The sequence below is a fragment of the Podarcis tiliguerta genome (genome assembly GCF_965153285.1).
Source record: "Podarcis tiliguerta genome assembly, chromosome: 16".
NCBI lineage: Eukaryota > Metazoa > Chordata > Lepidosauria > Squamata > Lacertidae > Podarcis > Podarcis tiliguerta.
In genome coordinates this window covers 4071250-4089191 of record NC_139549.1, presented here as the reverse complement: position 1 = coordinate 4089191, position 17942 = coordinate 4071250, and the positions used below count along the sequence as shown (strand labels likewise).

The 17942-nt window shown below is 50.0% G+C and overlaps 1 protein-coding gene across 1 annotated transcript; it reads left to right on the top strand.

Moving 5' to 3' along the window:
• Positions 1-348: 348 nt before the first annotated feature.
• Positions 349-7602, top strand: LOC310666225 (cortexin-3-like). The gene is made up of 2 exons (XM_083416923.1): positions 349-1321; positions 6312-7602. The coding sequence occupies exon 2, from the start codon at positions 6325-6327 to the stop codon at positions 6586-6588; it is 264 nt and encodes an 87-aa protein (XP_083273049.1). The 5' UTR covers positions 349-1321; positions 6312-6324; the 3' UTR covers positions 6589-7602.
• The last annotated feature ends 10340 nt before the right edge of the window (positions 7603-17942 follow it).

The window sequence follows — 17942 nt, the reverse complement described above, 5'->3', positions numbered from 1 at the left end:
CCCCCGGAGGTGCTTCCGAACTGCTAGGTTGGCAGGCGCTGGGACCGAACAACGGGAGCGCACCCCGCCCTGGGGATTCGAACCGCCGACCTTTCGATTGGCAAGCCCTAGGCGCTGATGCTTTTACCCACAGCGCCACCCGCGTCCCCTAATGAACTTATTTGGTGCAAAAAGTAGAGAAATGCTAGTTTTTTATTTTGGAGCATTATCGTGGATCTCTTGCTGTCATTTCCCGTTTTGCACAACACCTACGGAACCAATCTCACAGACTTATCCAACATCTCACTTACTACGTTCCTGTCTTACTTCTGACTTGCTTATCTAACTTACCGGACTTTCCCATATGATGTACTTCTGACTTTCTTATCTGACTTTCTATCTCTCCAAACGCTCTTCCTTCCTTCCCTCTTTCTCTACAGCCCTCCTATCCGTCTCTGTTGCAGCCTGTTCTGCCCCCACGGAGCTCACAGTGGGGAAGAATTCTGGGAACTCGCCCCATTTTTATTCCTCTTACAACAACCCTGTGAGGTTGGTTTCAGCCTACCAGCTGAGGGACGGTCTGCAAATCTGAGAAACAAACAAATAGGCTAGGCTGAAAGAGGAGGATTTGAACTCGTATCTTCAGGTTTCAAGGCCACCACATCGGCCAGACTGATCTTTGAATGAGCTGATTTGGTTCATTCTAAGAGAGGGGTGTCCCTAACCCTTGTAGCTTTGGGGGGGGGGGAGCGGGTTGGCCCATCATTCCACCTCAGCAACGCAGAACGATAAATACTGTCCCCCATCATTATATCATTTCAACAACTGCAAGGTTACCCCAAAAAACAGCCAGACATGAAATGGAACAAGAGGGACCCCCACCAAGCCTCCGTCAGCTTCCTGGCCCCTCCCTGGTCCAGCAGCGAATGAGTTTGCTCCGGCATCTCCATAGCAACCGGTTGCCACCGGCAACAGCTTTGAAGCATCTCTCTGTCCACGCGTGTGTGGGCTAGGAAAGGCTGTAGAAAAGCGATTCTGTCGCCTCCCGGAATTCCCCTCCAGGCCCGATCCTGCGTGGGGCTCAGGGCTGAGCGGTACACCCCTTTGCCCCTCGAGTGGAAGAGCTCTTCCCTCATCCAGCCACCTTCAGCATCCAAGCTCTGCCTCCGTATGTTTCCAGTCATCAGCAAGGTAGGAGGAGGAACAATACACCGGTTGGTTTGCAGATCCAACCAGGAATGGGGTTTAAGAAGCGGATCTTCATAGCCAGGCGAATGGGTACGGGGGCCGAGACATCCGCCCACTGAGGACCCCGGAAGGCTGGCTTACCTGAGACACACAGGTGAGGGTTTCTTTTTTGCATGGTAACTGAATTTGTACTGGTAGGTACAGGTGAATATGCACAGACCAGGTCTGCAGAGAGTGCAGGATGTAAGTTCAAGTGTGTGTGTGTGTGTGTGTGTGTGTGTGTGTGTAAGAGAGACGGGGGGGGGGAACCCACGCTTTTGCTGCCTGAACACACAGACACTTCTCATCTCCACCGGAGAAACAATGAGAATCTATAACAGCACTTAATTTACAGGCTTATATTTCTCTGCTAATATAGTCTTGCTTTTCCTCTCCTTTAATAATAATAATAATAATTTCAAACCCTTTTTGTGCTGAAAATGTATTTCTGAGTGTTTGTTTTTTCCTCCCTTGTGGGTGGGAGGGAGACACATTCCCAATTTCACAAACCGGAAAAGCTGATATGCAATGCATTTGATTTGACACTCGCAAATCGTACAAAATTACGTTCGAACAAGACAACCCCCCTGCTTTGGGGAGGGCTGTTAAATGCCCCTTATTTTCAGGGGGGGGGATAAGCTATCCCCACCCCACCCTTCCGATTCATATTCACTAAAGTTGAACCCTCGCCCCGATGAGATTTGACTCTTAAAAGAACTCACCTTGTCAAACACTGGAGACAGTGAAATACAGGGACAAGGCATTTCTCATCGAAACGATTTCAGAACTTAGAAATAAATTCTAGGTCTGTTCCTCTGGACCTGCTGATAAATAAAGCTAGAAATATACACATTTTGCCTTTCTGGCTGATGTGAAGCAATGTAGCTGCATCAATATATATATTTACAAAAAAAAAAAAAAATCAGTTTACAAGACGAAGAAGGCAGGAATGGACAGGTGAGTGGGTGGGAAGATTTATTTTACCTTTGGTGGGCAGGTGGCAACCATAGCGCCTGGTCCAGCAAGGATCCAGAAAGATCTGGTCTTTTTTATGAATACGCTCTTAAATGACTTCAGCTTCAATGCTCCTTAAGCCAGGAACCTCACACAGACACCCCCAAGACCTTAAGTGACTCTTCCTTCATTTAAACCCCATCGCTGACGCCACCCCGTCGGCCTTTGAAACCGTTGCCTCCAGTTCAATTGGGAGGTGTGTAACCGCGACTCGCTTTCTCCCCCCTTAAATACGGCATTCGGTCCTGTCGCCACTGGACAGCACTGAGCTACACTGAGAGCCGTTGCGCCGTGGTTCCTTTGGCCTCCAGCAGGAGGCGGTCTTGCGACATCCACAAATGCAGCCGCAGATCTGGCCCGGGTTTATCTGGTTGCAAGCCAAATTTTGCAGAGACGTTCAAGGAGACGCAGAAGGACCTCTGGAATGGGGCTTGTTTTTGAGGCGGTTGGCTTAGTAGAGGGGCAGAGGCACAGGCCGTCATTTCCTTTCCAGAGGCAACAGAGGAGGCTATAGCGTACTGAGCCAGACTTTGGTCCCTCTAGATCAGTACTGCTTACACGGACTGGCAGCAGCTCTCCAGAGTTTGGGGAAAGAGATTTTCTGAAGCCGACCTGGATTTGCTACTGGGGACTGCGTCCAGAATCTCCTGGGGCACGAGATCGAATCTTTCGCAACCATTAGCAACACAGCGAAGAGTCTAGCGACGTTTTGGAGAGCCACTGGTTCCCCAACTCTACACCCCTCGTCTAATATTCTCCAGGAAGCCCCCCAGGCAGAGCATCAAGGCGAACCGTTGCCCGTGTTTGGCCCCCACACTAACAAACTGGCAGTCTGAGATAGAGTGCTCCTGAATCTGGAGGATCCACCTAGCTATCGCAGCCTTGGAGTGTCTCCACCCCCATCGTTCTGCCCGGACACTGAGGTCCAGCACCGAGGGCCTTCTGGCAGTTCCCTCACTGCGAGAAGTGAGGTTACAGGGAACCAGGCAGAGGGCCTTCTCGGTGGTGGTGCCCGCCCTGTGGAACGCCCTCCCACCAGATGTCAAAGAGAACATCAACTATCAGACTTTTAGAAGACATCTGAAGGCAGCCCTGTTTAGGGAAGCTTTTAATGTTTGATGTATTACAGTATTTTAATATTTTTTTGGAAGCCGCCCAGAGTGGCTGGGGAAGCCCAGCCAGATGGGCGGGGTATAAATAATAAATTATTATTAATTATTATTATTATTAGGCAGAGATAGGGAAGGAGAGAAAGGAGATCCCTGTTTTCTGTACAATGTGGGGCGGGCGTTGGGCAAAGCACCCTCCACGGAGCCCGTTCCCGCAGCAAATTGACCTCCTCAGCCCACCCAGGGACAAAATGCGGGCAGGATTCCTGCCTTGCAAGGGGTTGGTCTAGATGATCTGTGGGGTCCCTTCCGACGCTACAATTCTGGGGTTCTAACACCTTTGCCAACAGCTCTTCTTTATCACGGCTGGATCGTTTGGCGCCAGAGATTTTAAAAAATTGGGATATGATCCATGAAGAGATTAAAAAATCGATAAAGGTTTCATATAACAAAAGAACAGAAGCACACTTATTAGGAATTTTGAGTAAGGATATCCCCAAAGACAAAACTGACATATTTCTATACACAACAACTGCAGCGAGAATATTGGTAGCCAGTTATTGAAAGGAAACAATATCCCAACAAAAAGGGAATGGTTAAGTAAATTATGTGAGTGTCTGGAGTTAGCAAAATTGACGGATTTAATAAACCCAAAAGTATGGTACAGAAACAATGGGAATGTTTAAATGAATACTTACACAAGCAGGGCTCAGATACGAAAGTTTGGTTGTGCTTAGACTAACCTTGTGAAGAATATAAAGATTACAAAGATTTGATGGACTATGAAAGAACTTAAGGAAAAGAAGGGACTGAAGAACAGAAGTAAAGGTGAACTAGAAATTAAGAGACGTGTGGTGAATGTGGTGGAAGTCTTTTATAATATTTTAACTAGGATTTATATATTGTAATGTTTAAAGTATAAATTTGGTATTATTGATTATGAAAAGTATTTCCTTTCTTTTTTCCTTTTCTTTTATCTTCTGTCTTTTTCCCCCTTTTCTAGTCTGCATTTTGGAAAACACGTAGAGTGATGTGTTTACAATGTTATGCATGGATTTTTGTTTCGGTTTCCTTTTTCTTTTCTTGCAATATTTAATAAAAACTAATAAAAATTTTAAAAAATGAATCAAAATCCTATATACCCAGTATAAGTGATTGGCAGGTTAAGGTGATAAATTATGCCGAGCTCGCTAGAATAACAGGAAGACTAAGGGATCAAGACGAACAGAAATTTCCTGATAATTGGAATAAATATCTGACTTATCTTGGAACTAAATTCCAGACGACACTGGCGGGGTTGAATTAACTCTAACAGCAAATGATATAGAATAAAAGAGACAAAATACGAGATTGTAAAATTTATTCGATACTTACCAAAAGTGTGGAAGGAAGTCTAAGGCTCGGCAGAGCCTAAAAGAATTTTGTATTATATTTATGATTTGTGGATTTGAGGTGATATGCGTAGGTTATGCTATGAATTTTGTATTTGTTCCTATGTAAATATATGTAATATCAATAAAAATCTAATTTGCAAAAATAAAAAATAAATCAAAATCCTGCTGGGCGGGACCAAGAGGGGCCCTCCCTCTTTCCCCACTGCAGCCAATAAGCTGCGTCCAGCATGTCACAAAGAGGCCTCGAATGTCCCTCATCGTGGCCTCCTGGCAGCTGGTCTTCAGAGGTAGACTGCCCCTGGGTGTGGAGACTCCACACAGCCACCTTCCATTCATCAGTCATTTCGGAACAGTGCGCAGTCAGTCCCTACCCAGAGAAAACGAGAGCAATGTTCCAGGCCGCTTTCCGAAGCGATTTGTCGATTTTTATCAGCCTTATAAATGAGACTTTGTCGTAACGGGAGTACATATATATTTATATTCCCCTTCAGCGATAAGGGTACAAAACGCCCAGGAAAGCAAGTTTGTTTCTGGAAACAAATGAACAAGCTCTGGAAATTGCAAAGAGCCGGTTGGAGGTTTCTAAAAACTTTTTTTTAAAACAAAGAGAAGGGGTTATAAATTGCTTTTTCGCAGCTGCCAGTCCTGGGGGTGGGAGTGCCTGGCGGGAAGAAGCAGCCGCTTAGGTCCTACTTGGGCTTCAGCATAGTCGCTCTGAGCCACTCGCTTGGCTGAGGAAATTGCGCAGAGTGTTCCCATTAATGTGCAAATTGATCATCGTTCCCCACCTCCAGGCCAGCGTCAATCACAGCTTGGTCAAGAAATTCAGTCGCTTTTTCACCAGAGGGGAGCCGTTGCTCCAATCACTACCCTCCTCTCAGACCTAGCTGCGTGTGGAATCACAGAGCTATAATAATAATAATAATAATAATAATAATAATAATAATACCCTGCCCATCCGGCTGGGTTTCCCCAGCCACTCTGGCCGGCTCCTCACAGAATTAAAAGCACAACAGAACGTCAAACATTTAAAACTTCCCTAAACAGGGCTGCCTTCAGATGTCTTCTAAAAGTCAGATAGTTGTTTATTTCCTTGACATCTGCTGGGAGGGCGTTCCACAAGGCGGGCACCACCACCGAGAAGGCCCTCTGCCTGGTTCCCTGTAACTTGATTTCTCGCAGCAAAGGAACCGCCAGAAGGCCCTCGGAGCTGGACCTCAGTGCCCGGGCTGAGCGATGGGAGTGGAGATGTATAAAAAGTGCCTGCAGGTTCCGGTCCTTGTCGAAATCTCAAATTGTACGTAATTTTCCCCATTGTAGCGATGTTCCAGGGCACGTGGTACCAAGCGTAAGATTTTGGGCCGTTTTCCAGTGGAACACTTGAAATTGGCTGGCAAAAATGTTTGTGTTAGATGAAATTCACACCCAAACGCTAGCGAATTTTCACGGGGACTTTCTTTTAAGAAATAAATCTGCAGACTGATATGGAAATGAGGAAAGCGGAACTTAAGAGGAAAGCAGAAAAACAAACATTCCTGCAAATTTGCCCGTCCCGAGTGGCTAGTAACCCGCTATTCTCTCCTTCCAGATCTCCTGGGTCGATGAGCTCTTGGCTCTCAGGTTTTGAAACGATGGCCGATGGTCTCGCTGGTACTTTGCCCGCCCTGGCCAGCGCTGTCCGTCCAGACCCCACCTTGACCTTGGAACAGAAAGCAGCCTTTGTCTTCGTCTTCTTCCTCTTCGTCTTCCTGGGGCTCCTGATCGTCCGCTGCTTCCGGATCCTGCTAGATCCCTACCGCAGCATGCCTTCGTCCACATGGACCGATTACATGGAGAAAGATACGTTTGATTACCGGCTGGCCTGATAGACGGACCATTCCTTTTTTTAAGGCTGTTTCAGAGACATACGCAGAGCTTCCTAAATTGGAATCTGCCCCCTTTTCTCCCAGATGTCATGGTAGGTCGTGTCAAACCTCCACAAACAGGGATGGTCTACCTCCAAATGCTGGTTTTTGGGTGAAGTGAGAGAATGGGCTGCGTCGAACCTCCACGGACAGGAATGGTCTACCTCTATAATGCCAGCTGCTGGGTGAATAACAGAAAGGGAATGTTCTTGCCTTCACGGTTCGATCCACCGTGGCTTATATTTATGTACATCGTTTGTAACCCAGCCAATTAACGATGTCCTCTGGGCAATTATAACAAGAGAAGCTTAAAACTTTTTTTTAAAAAACTACAAGACTAATCTTTAAACCAAAAACAAAGGGGGAAGAGTAGAACTAAAACCAAAACCACGCCACAAACCCTAAATAGTGCAGTGCCTTTTTCCCAACATCTGCCGTTCCTGGATTCGAGATAACCTGGCCGCAGTGAGTCGTGCAGTTTTAGACTGCTGCGATGAGGTTTGTGTGGGCCTTCCCCTTGAAGACTGTCTGGGAACTTCAGCTAGGAAGTCAGGAATGTGGCCCCAAGGCGCCTGGGATTTGTGGGGCTTGGATCGGCTCACACCACCTGTAGCATTCTGGCTTTTGGTCCAGGGTAGAGAGGGGATGAAACGCAGCGTTAACCGGCGGAACTCACTGCCTCATGAAGACCGTAATAACTCCTGGGCCGCTGGTGGCTTTTAAAGAGAACCGGGCACGTTCATTCAGAGGAGGAGCGGTCTCTCAAAGGTCAGGAATCAAGCGGCGCCTCTTGTGAGACCGGGCACCCATGGGGATCTTTCGCTGGGGACCACAAAGTCTCTCAGCCGCCCGCTTGGTCCTGAGGCAGCGAGAGTGAAGCTGAACACTGGAAGATTCAAGGCAGGCGAAAGCAAGGACTTTTTCACACAGCGCAGGGATAATTCGTTCCCAAGAGAGACAGGAATAAGGATAAGGAATTAGAATCATAGAATCATAGAGTTGGAAGAGACCACAAGGGCCATCGAGTCCAACCCCCTGCCAAGCAGGAAACACCATCAGAGCACTCCTGACATATGGTTGTCAAGCCTCTGCTTAAAGACCTCCAAAGAAGGAGACTCCACCACACTCCTTGGCAGCAAATTCCACTGTCGAACAGCTCTTACTGTCAGGAAGTTCGTTTGGATCCATTGCTCCGTGTCCGCTTCTCTGGAGCAGCAGAAAACAACCTTTCTCCCTCCTCTATGTGACATCCTTTTATATATTTGAACATGGCTATCATATCACCCCTTAACCTCCTCTTCTCCAGGCTAAACATGCCCAGCTCCCTTAGCCGTTCCTCATAAGGCATCGTTTCCAGGCCTTTGACCATTTTGGTTGCCCTCCTCTGGACACGTTCCAGTTTGTCAGTGTCCTTCTTGAACTGTGGTGCCCAGAACTGGACACAGTACACCAGGTGAGGTCTGACCAGAGCAGAATACAGTGGCACTATTAGAAAAATCTATTAGAAAAATGTATCACTCCTTGACTTAGCAGCTACCAGTAGTCACAGCTCTGGGCTACTGCCAATCTCTGAACACCAGTTTCTGGGACTTGCAAGCGAGGAGAGCGCTCCCGGGTTCGGATCCTGATTGACGGCTTCCCAGAAGAGGGGTCTGGTTGGCCATCGTGACACCAGGATGCAGGATTAGTTGGGCTTTTTGGTTTGACTCTGCAAACAGGAGCTCCTGAACTCGACCTGCAGCTATTATTTTCATCCTTTATTAAATCTGTATGCTGCCTTCCAACCGTAGGTCTTAGGGCGGTTCACAACATAAAACCGCAATATAAAAAAAGCAAAATGCGTAATAAAAATTAGAACAAAAACACACCAAAAATCCACAGCACATTTAAAAGGGCATCGGATGTCAAGTCAGCCAAGGGCCTGGTTAAAAAGGAACGTTTTTGGCTGGCGCCTAAAGATATTTAAGGAAGAAGCCAGCCAAACCTCCCTGGGGAGAGCATTCCAGATGGGGAGCCACTGCAAAAAAGGCCCTGTTCTCGTGTTGCCACCCTGTGGACCTCTCTCGAAAGAGCCACTGATCACAGGGTCTGGGTTGGTTCACATGGGGAGAGGCAGTCCTTGAGGAACAGTGGTCCTCAGCCATTTAAGGCTTTATGGCATGGGTAGGCAAACTAAGGCCCGGGGGCCGGATGCGGCCCAATCGCCTTCTAAATCCGGCCAGCAGAGGGTCTGGGAATCAGTGTGTTTTTACCTGAGTAGAATGTGTGCTTTTATTTAAAATGCATCTCTGGGTTATTTGTGGGGCATAGGAATTCATTCTTTTTTTCAAAATATAGTCTGGCCCCCAAGGTCTGAGGGACAGTGGACCGGCCCCCTGCTGAAAAAGGTTGCTGACCCCTGCTTTATGGGTCAACCCCAGAATTGGGCATGGGAACTAATTGGCAGCTAGTGAGGCCAGGATTGGGGCAATATGCTCAAACCTTCTGGCCCGTGAGCAACTTGGCTGCCGAATTTGGCTTGATGTACGAAGGTTCAGAACAGGTAACAGAAATGACTTCTTCACACAGCACAGGGTGGAACTATGGAACTCCCTGCCACCAGAATGGATGGATTTAAAAGACAAACTCATGGAAGTAAAGGCTACCAGTGGCTACTAAGTATGATGGCCGTGCTCAGACACAAAAGCTTCTGAAAATCGCAGAAGAGTGTTGCTCTGCTGCTTAAATGCTGCTTGGATGTTTCCCACATGAGAATAGGATGCTGGAATAAAATGGACCACTGGTCTGATCACAGGACGTGGTTTCTTCTGATATCCTTATGGAACTTCCAGGTCCAGTGGCAGTCTATCTTGATTCCAAAATGGGAACAGGATGCTGGGCCAGATCTAGCTACAGTCCGATGTTCTTAAAATAATGCCCCTACTTACCTCTGACAGTGACGCCGCAGGAAAAGGGGGAATCTGCAGAAAGAGGAATTTTCCCATAGCCAACCAAACTGCACCAGACCAGAACATCTACTAGAGGCCAGCACCGCAGCCAGAAGAACGAGACTTTTGAGATCCTGAAATGTCTTTGATGGCTCATTATGCGAGACTCGAATGAGGGAACGATCCGATCAGCACGTATTGAAACTTTGGAGGAGCGTGGCAAAGAACAGCTGCCGTGCCATGCAGAAATTATTGTTAAGTAAGACCAGAAGAGGGGGGCGGCTTGTGACAGAAATGTACTCTGGGAATGAACAGATCTGAAGAGCGTTGGTGTCTTGTCCTTTTTTAAAAAATCGATTTGGCCACGGCAGCAGCAATAGAGATGGTTTACAGAATAGCAGTGTTGGGGGAGAGTGGTCTCTGCCCCGCAGAGCTTACACTCTCCAGATCACCACTGAGCGGAAGCCCAAGATAACAACAGGTGGGGCTGGTTCCGGGGTATTATATATATATATATATATATATATATATATATATATATATATATATTCGATTAAATGCAATACTGCAGACCCGCAACCCAAGCGCTTTTAGATCTCTTCCCCTGAACTTCAAAGCAGTTGTAGCTACCCATAAATTCTCCACTGCGGGGATAAATTAGCACCTTTGGGTGGGGAGAGTGCTGTGGGCTGGGGGAGACTGGCCTAGAGAAGAGGCGCTTGCTGCTTTGCACAGTTAAACTGTGGAACTCCTTGCCACAGGAGTGGCTACCAACTGAGGCGGCTTTGGAAGAGGGTGAGAAAAATTCATGAAGGAGGAGAAGGCGATGTTTCTGAATACCAGGAGGGGGAAAGTTCTCTTGCGCTCAAATCCTGCCTGCTGTTTTCCCCCAGGCACTGTGGAAAGGGGATGCTGGAATGAATGGGCCATTGATTGGCCTGATCCAGCAGATAATAATAATAATAATAATAATAATAATCTTTTATTTATATCCTGCCCTCCCCAGCCAGTCGGGCTCAGGGCGGCTAACACCAAATATATAACATTAGTATAAAATCAAACTATAATTAAATTACCTCCCAAAGACAGGTCAAAATCAAATTAAAGTCTAATTAGATGGCTTTCTGCAGGGTTAGGGTTGGGAACAGCAACCCACCGTTCTTATATAAACAGTGCCCATCTGATTGGGGGGGGGGAATATCACAGGGCAGTTTTATTCAGCCCAGGGGCCACATTCCTTCATATGAAACCTCCCGGGGTCCACATTCCAGCCGCAAGTGAGCTCAGAGGCAAGAGCAGGCTGCTGCTCTGCAGACGAGAGCTTTTGTGTTTTTTCCACCACAATATGGTCGTGTGAAAGCCGGAGGTTTCTGATTCTCTGTCCTCCATCCCGGCAAGGGGGTGGGGGTGGGCATGATCCTGGCTCAATGGCACGTTCCGGCCCATCCAAAGGACTTTGAGGAAGGGGGTTGGGAAGAAAAGGTGTGTCGTGGGCCAGACTGATAGAGACTCCTGTGCTTATGTGACCATGGTTTCTGTATCGTTTGGTGGGGGTGTACTCTGAAAAAAAGGTGTGTATAGGGAAAGGTTTGGGGAGAGGAAGAGGAATATGCCCCGCAGGTCCCCTGGGATGGGAAGAAGGAAAGGAGCAAAGGGAAAGGCGGCTTGAGACTGGGGGACAGACCCAGGCATGGCGAGAAATGAGGGTGGAGGGGGTTATTGGAGGGCACAAGCAGTGGCGTAGCGTGGGGGGTGCAGGGGGGGGCCGGCCGCACCGGGCGCAACATCTGGGGGTTAGGGTTAGGGGGCACAAATCCACGGCTTAGGGGGCGCAAATTACTTGCCTTGCCCCGGGTGCTGACAACCCACGCTACGCCACTGGGCACAAGATGGCGGCAGGTGGTCTCAAGGCCAAGAAGGAGGTCTTGTCGTCTGGGCAGCCCTGGACCTCCATACACACTGACCACCCCGGGGAGGTCAACTGGGTGCTAACACAGGGGTTAGACTTTGCCTCCCCGGAAGAATGGATGGATGCCAACATCATTTATTTCAAAAATGTATACACCACTTGGGACGCTGGTGGCGCTGTGGGTTAAACCACAGAACTAGGACTTGCAGATCAGAAGGTCGGCGGTTCAAATCCCCGCGACAGGGTGAGCTCCCGTTGCTCAGTCCCTGCTCCTGCCAACCTAGCAGTTTGAAAGCACCTCAAAGTGCAAGTAGATAAATAGGTACCACTCCGGCGGGAAGGTAAACGGTGTTTCCGTGCGCTGCTCTGGTTCGCCAGAAGCGGCTTAGTCCTGCTGGCCACATGACCCAGAAGCTGTACGCCGGCTCCCTCGGCCAGTAAAGCGAGATGAGCGCCGCAACCCCAGAGTTGGTCACGACTGGACCTAATGGTCAGGAGCCCCTTTACCTACACACCGCTTGGTGGCTAATTAAAAAAAGAAGAAACTCAAAAGCACTTTCCGAAAAGAACAATGAAACCATCAGTTTAAAATAGTTAAGAACAGCTCTTAAAAACATTGGAAAAACAATTCAGATTAATGATAAAACGGATTAAAACTCGGGTCAACGTCCAAAATGTCTGGGCGAGCCTGCCTAGATGGAAATGTTTATAGGAGGCGTGGAAGAGCGCAGTGAAGGTGCCTGCTTGACGTTCAATTGGCAGGGAGTTCCAACGTGCCACACTAAAAAAGGTTGACGTCTTACAAGTGTGGATCAAGAATCACGTGAGACCTATAATGGTGCCGGTTTCACAGATCGGAGCAGTTGAGTGGGCGCGTGTGGGGTAATGTGAACTGGCAGGTAAACTGGCCCCAATTTGTTAGGGGCTGCTTATGACGACAATTTGAACACATCCCGGTAGCAAGATGGGCAACCAGCAGCAAGGACATTTGAGGCTAACAAGCTGAAACAGGGGCAAGCATCTTCTTAAGCAGACCGAGATCCAGTACCAGAAGAGGAAGGGACAGGTATGTTCGCCCCAGAACACCCACCTGGGTCCCTGACTCCATGCTTTTAGGGGAGCCAGAGGCCCAGAATCCTTCGCTTGGCACACGGCTGCCTTTCGGCTGCTCCCCGATTCTCCCCCCACTTTTCATTTTCCTGGGGACAGCTAATTACTTTCTCCGTCAAAAGCCCGCTAAGCCGCTATAAATCAAAGCGGGGCTCGGCTGGCGCCTCGTTACCAGCGGCGAAATGTTAGTTATTAGTCAGCGCTTGGCAGAGAGCGAGGCCTGGGACGCCCCTGGAATCTTAACAAGATCCAGGCTCTTTGCAGGGCAGACGGGGGCATTTGGGGCCGGCGTCCGGACCGTGCCACCTTGCGGGGGCTCAGATCCGTGGATGAAAACAACGCGCTCGTTTTCCCACCTGGGGATGGCAAGTCAAAGGGGGGAAATAAACCAGCTGTTTTCAGCGTAACTAAGCTTCTCTTCGGACTGGTTCTCCTAAGATTCTCAGGGTGAATTGATTCCTCTCTGAATCGGGAATTTAGCAAGTGGCCTTCTAGCAAGTCAATCTGCTGGTTTGACTTGGATGGTGACTTTTCAGGGGTTCTCTAGCAGTGGTTTCGGGGGCTCGACTAGATGATGATCTGGGGTCTCTTCCACAGCTACAATCCTATTACAGTAGTACCTCGGGTTACATACGCTTCAGGTTACATACACTTCAGGTTACAGACTCCGCTAACCCAGAAATAGTACCTCGGATTAAGAACTTTGCTTCAGAGATGATCAGCGCCCCCCCAAAACTTGAAGCATGGGAAGTCCCAATAAAAATTTGGCAGAATATTCGGACTATATGATATGTATTTGTATAATTTGGAATATTTAATGTGATTTGATTGGATTGTTAAAATGGAAAATTTAATAAAAATTATTTTTTTAAAAAAAAGAACTTAGCTTCAGGATGAGAACAGAAATTGTGCTCCGGTGGCGCGTCGGCAGCAGGAGGCCCCATTAGCTAAAGTGGTGCTTCAGGTGAAGAACGGTTTCAGGTTGAGAACGGACCTCCAGAACAAATTAAGTACAGTGGTGCCCTGCAAGACGAATGCCTCGCAAGACGGAAAACCCGCTAGACGAAAGGGTTTTCCGTTTTGGAGGTGCTTCGCAAAATGAATTTGCTATGGGCTTGCTTCGCAAAACGAAAATGTCTTGCGAGTTCTGCAGGGTTTTTTCCCCTCCCCCCCCCTTTTTCCCAAGCCCCTAAGCCGCTTAACAGCTGTTCTCTAAGCCGCTGAACAGCTGATCTAAGCCGCTTATCAGCTGATCCACTAAGCCGCTGTCAGGGGTTCAGGAGCAGAGTCACTGGAGAGGGAAGAAACAGAGAGCGAGGGGGAGGAGTCGGAAGGAAATGTCAGCGGCGACAGTAGTCCAAGATCTCTGAGTCTCTCCAGTGACTCGGAGGATTCACAGAAAGGGGCCCCCATGGTCAGGGCAAGGGGAGTGCCCAGGGGGACACCTCGGGAAGAAGGGGACTCAGAGAGTAGCAGCTGGAAATCCGGACCAGCGTCCCCCCCAGAGTGCAGTAGGGGGGAGGAGTCCAAGGCATCGGGATCAGGGAGCGCGCAGGCAGAGGGAGAACGTGAGGCAGGAGTGGCCACACCCTCGTCAGGGAGCGAGGAAACGGTCATCCGGAAAGTAAAACGCGCGCGCGCGCCAAGTTCAAATGTACAGGAGGGCGGCAAGGTGGGCAGCCCGGGTAAGGAGCCAGGTCCTAAAGCCCGCCGAAGAGAGGGGGAGGAGTCAGAGGGGTCTAGCTCCGCATCGGAAGAGTCCAGGAGGAATGAGACCCCGGGGGGTAGTAAGACCCAGAGGAAGAGAGAGAGAAGGAAGAGGTGGAGTAAGATTAGAGTCTTGAACTGGTGCACGGGGGGTGGAGATCCAGACAGAGCTTCGCCGGTCTAGAGTCCAGACGTAGGGCTGGGACGCTGAGACTTGTAAATGGAGACTATTCTTCAATAAAGACTTTGATACTGTACTATCGGCCAGCGTTGGTCCTTGGTGAGCTGGGACCCGGAGCCAGCCCTGACAGTAAGCTCTGTCTCCAATTTTAAAGTTTTGGCACCAATAACCTCGCCACGTGAGTCGGCGCAGCGAGGACAGAGGAGGGGTGCTTACAGAGCTCACAAAACTCAGGCAAGATGACGACGGAAGAGAAGATAAAAGCCCTGCAAGAAGCGGTGACACAACTCAGCACTGAGGTAATTGCATCCAGGAAGAGAGAGGAGGAGATGGTTACCTCCTGCCGGGATCTCCAGGCCAGGTTGGACGTGCTTTCCAAAGAGGGGCAAACGGGAGCCAAGGCAGAAGGCATAGGTTTGGGGAGAAGGGGAGGAAGCCTTGTATCGCATTTCGACGGGAGTTTGCAGCAGTACCCCAACTTCAGAGCAGACCTGCTGTTTGCGCTGGATTTACTTGACAAAGACTTTAGAGATGAGAGAGAGAGAGTGGGGTTTATCTTGTCACATTTGCATGGGGAAGCCAAAACGTGGCTGCGGAATCTATGGAGGGACAATGATCCAGCGCTCCAAGATGCGAAGGCTTTTATTAAAGCAATGGACTCATGCTTTTTATCAAAGGTAGACGTCGATATTGCCAGGAGGGACATACATGGACTTAAACAAGGCAAAGCCAGCGTGAGGCAGTACCATACTCGATTTTTCGGACTGGTTCATGCCCTGGGGTGGGAAAAAGATTCTGCGCCAGTCAGAGACCTCTTTTGGGAGGGGTTGAATGCAGATGTAAAAGCGGAGATTGGAAGAGGGGAGAGACCAAGGAGCACCCAGCAGGTAGTCCAGAGGGCTCTGGAGATCGGGGTGCATCTGGAAGAACGTCCTTGCAACAGGGAGGAAGGGCGTTGGGGAAGGGCACCAGCCAGAGCACCTCCCTTCTTTCCCAGAGAAGCAGCGCGTGCGCACTCCACACCCTCGCAGGGAGGGGGAGAAGAGCCGATGGAGATAGGAGGTGCCAGGGCTCAGTCAGCTAACAGAGCCCTAACACCGGGAGCAGCCAAAACGAAGCCTCCTAGAGGGAACAGGAAGTGCTACATCTGCGACAGTGCTCAACACATGGCGAAAGAGTGTCCCCAGAGGCTCCACAAGCACACTGCAGCCTCCGCAACAGTCGCTGAAGCAGCTCAATTGAAAACGCAGCAACAGTTAAACGACAGAGTCTGGCTGGAGGAAGAGGCACTGGGGTCCAGTCAGACAAGTCAATGAAACAATCCCCAGCACTTTTGCAACCCACAGACCCCCTCCCACCCAAACCAGTGGTGCAGCTTACAGCGTCTCTCCAACTGCCCAATGGACGCACTCTGGAGGTGCCGATCACCATTGACTCCGGCAGCAACGCTGACTTTATGGGACTGGACTTCATTCAGCAACACAATATACCACTGCTACCAGCCACGCTGCCCCTGAACGTTGTCACGGTGGATGGCAGAGACTTGTTAGGGGGGCAGGTGGTGCAACAAACGCAACCAATGGTGATGCGGATTGGAAATCACCGAGAAGTCATCAGCTTTAATGTCACACACCTGTCGGACACGCCGGTAGTCCTCGGAATGAGTTGGCTGCACAGGCACAGCCCAGCATTGGCGTGGTACCAACGCCAACTGACCTTCGGCTCCTCCTATTGCGCGGAACATTGCATCCTTCCTAGCCCGGAAGACGGAGGGGACGACCCGCAGCTACAATTAGGCACGCTGCAAGCAGTGCCTCGCAAGTATGCAGCGTTTTTGGAGGTTTTCTGCGAGAAGGAAGCGGACAAGCTGCCCCCCCACAGGCCCTATGACTGCAAGATTGACCTCCTGCCAGGAGCGACGCTGCCAGCCGGGAAACTGTATTCCATGTCTGAGGACGAGCTGCAGGAGCTCAAGGAGTTCATAGACCTCAACTTGAAGCGCGGTTTCATCCGGGAGTCGAAGGCAGCGGGGGGCAGTCCTGTATTCTTTGTGAAGAAGAGGGACACGCCCCAAAAAAGACTTGTGGTGGACTTCAGAATTTTAAATTCCAGAACCAAGCCCGCGGCCTTTCCCATGCCCAAGATAGATGACCTGCTGGCGACGGCGAGGAAAGGACGCGTTTTTACAAAGTTGGATCTGCGAGGGGCGTACAACCTGATTCGCATACGGGAAGGAGACGAGTGGAAGACTGCCATGTTCACGCCCCTGGGCACATATGAATACAGAGTTATGCCCTTCGGTTTACAAAATGGCGCCCACTGTTTTCAAGCTTTCATGCATCACGTCCTGGCGGGTCTCCTCTACAAGACATGCGTCTGCTTCTTGGACGACATCCTGATATTCTCAGAATCGGAGGAGGCCCACGAAGGTGACGTCAAGGCAGTTCTGCAGAGACTGCAGGAGCATCGGCTGTATGCCAAGCTGGAGAAGTGCCAGTTCGACAGGACGGAGGTGGATTTCCTAGGCTACAAGCTGTCGGACAAGGGGCTTGCCATGGACAGCGCCAAGGTTCGCGCAGTGTTGGACTGGAAGAGCCCGCGCAATCGGAAGGAGGTCCAGCGGTTTGTGGGGTTCGCCAACTTTTACCGCAAGTTCATCAAGGGGTTCGCGATGCAGACGGCGGCCATTACTGACACGCTCAGCTCTAAGAAGAAGAAGTTCATCTGGACGGAGCAAGCGGAGCAGTCCTTTCAGAACCTTAAGCGTCTCTTCTCGTCCGAAGGGCAGCTACTGCATGTGAATCCCAGCAAACCGATGAGGGTTGAAACAGACGCCTCAGACAGAGCCGTGGGCGCCGTACTGTTGCAGGAGGACCCGCATGGGGACTGGAGACCGTGTGCCTTCTACTCTAGGAAGCTCAGCAAGTCGGAGCAAAACTACACCATCTGGGACAGGGAGTTGCTGGCCATTCATGCAGCATTCAAGGCGTGGCGGCACTTCCTCGTCGGGGCCAAGCACACCGTGCAGGTCCGCACGGATCATAAGAACCTGGAGTACTGGCGCACGGCAAGATTCCTAAACCAGCGGCACATCAGATGGGCGGAATTTTTCGCGGATTTCGACTTCAGGATAGAATACATCCCAGGCGACAACAACATCATGGCGGATGCACTGTCCAGGAAGCCGCAATACCTCGAAGAGGCGGCACCAGCAGCGGCCAAGCACATTTTCGCTCCGAAAGCGTGGGCGTGCGCTGCAGCAACCGTGGACTTGGAGGCGGTCCGTCGAGCACTGCAGAGGGACCCCTTTGCACAAGCCAAGATGGAGGAGGTGCACAAGGGCACGGTGAAGGACGACGAGTTCCAAGTACGAGACGGATTGCTCATCCGCAGAGGGGCCCTCTACGTACCGGGAGACGACCTCCGGGCGAAAGTACTGCAGCAGTTACACGACGCACCCACCGCCGGGCACTTTGGCAAG

Coding starts and splice junctions, on each gene's coding strand:
- LOC310666225 (XM_083416923.1), top strand. CDS start 6,325: ATGAGCTCTTGGCTCTCAGGTTTTGAAACGATGGCCGATGGTCTCGCT.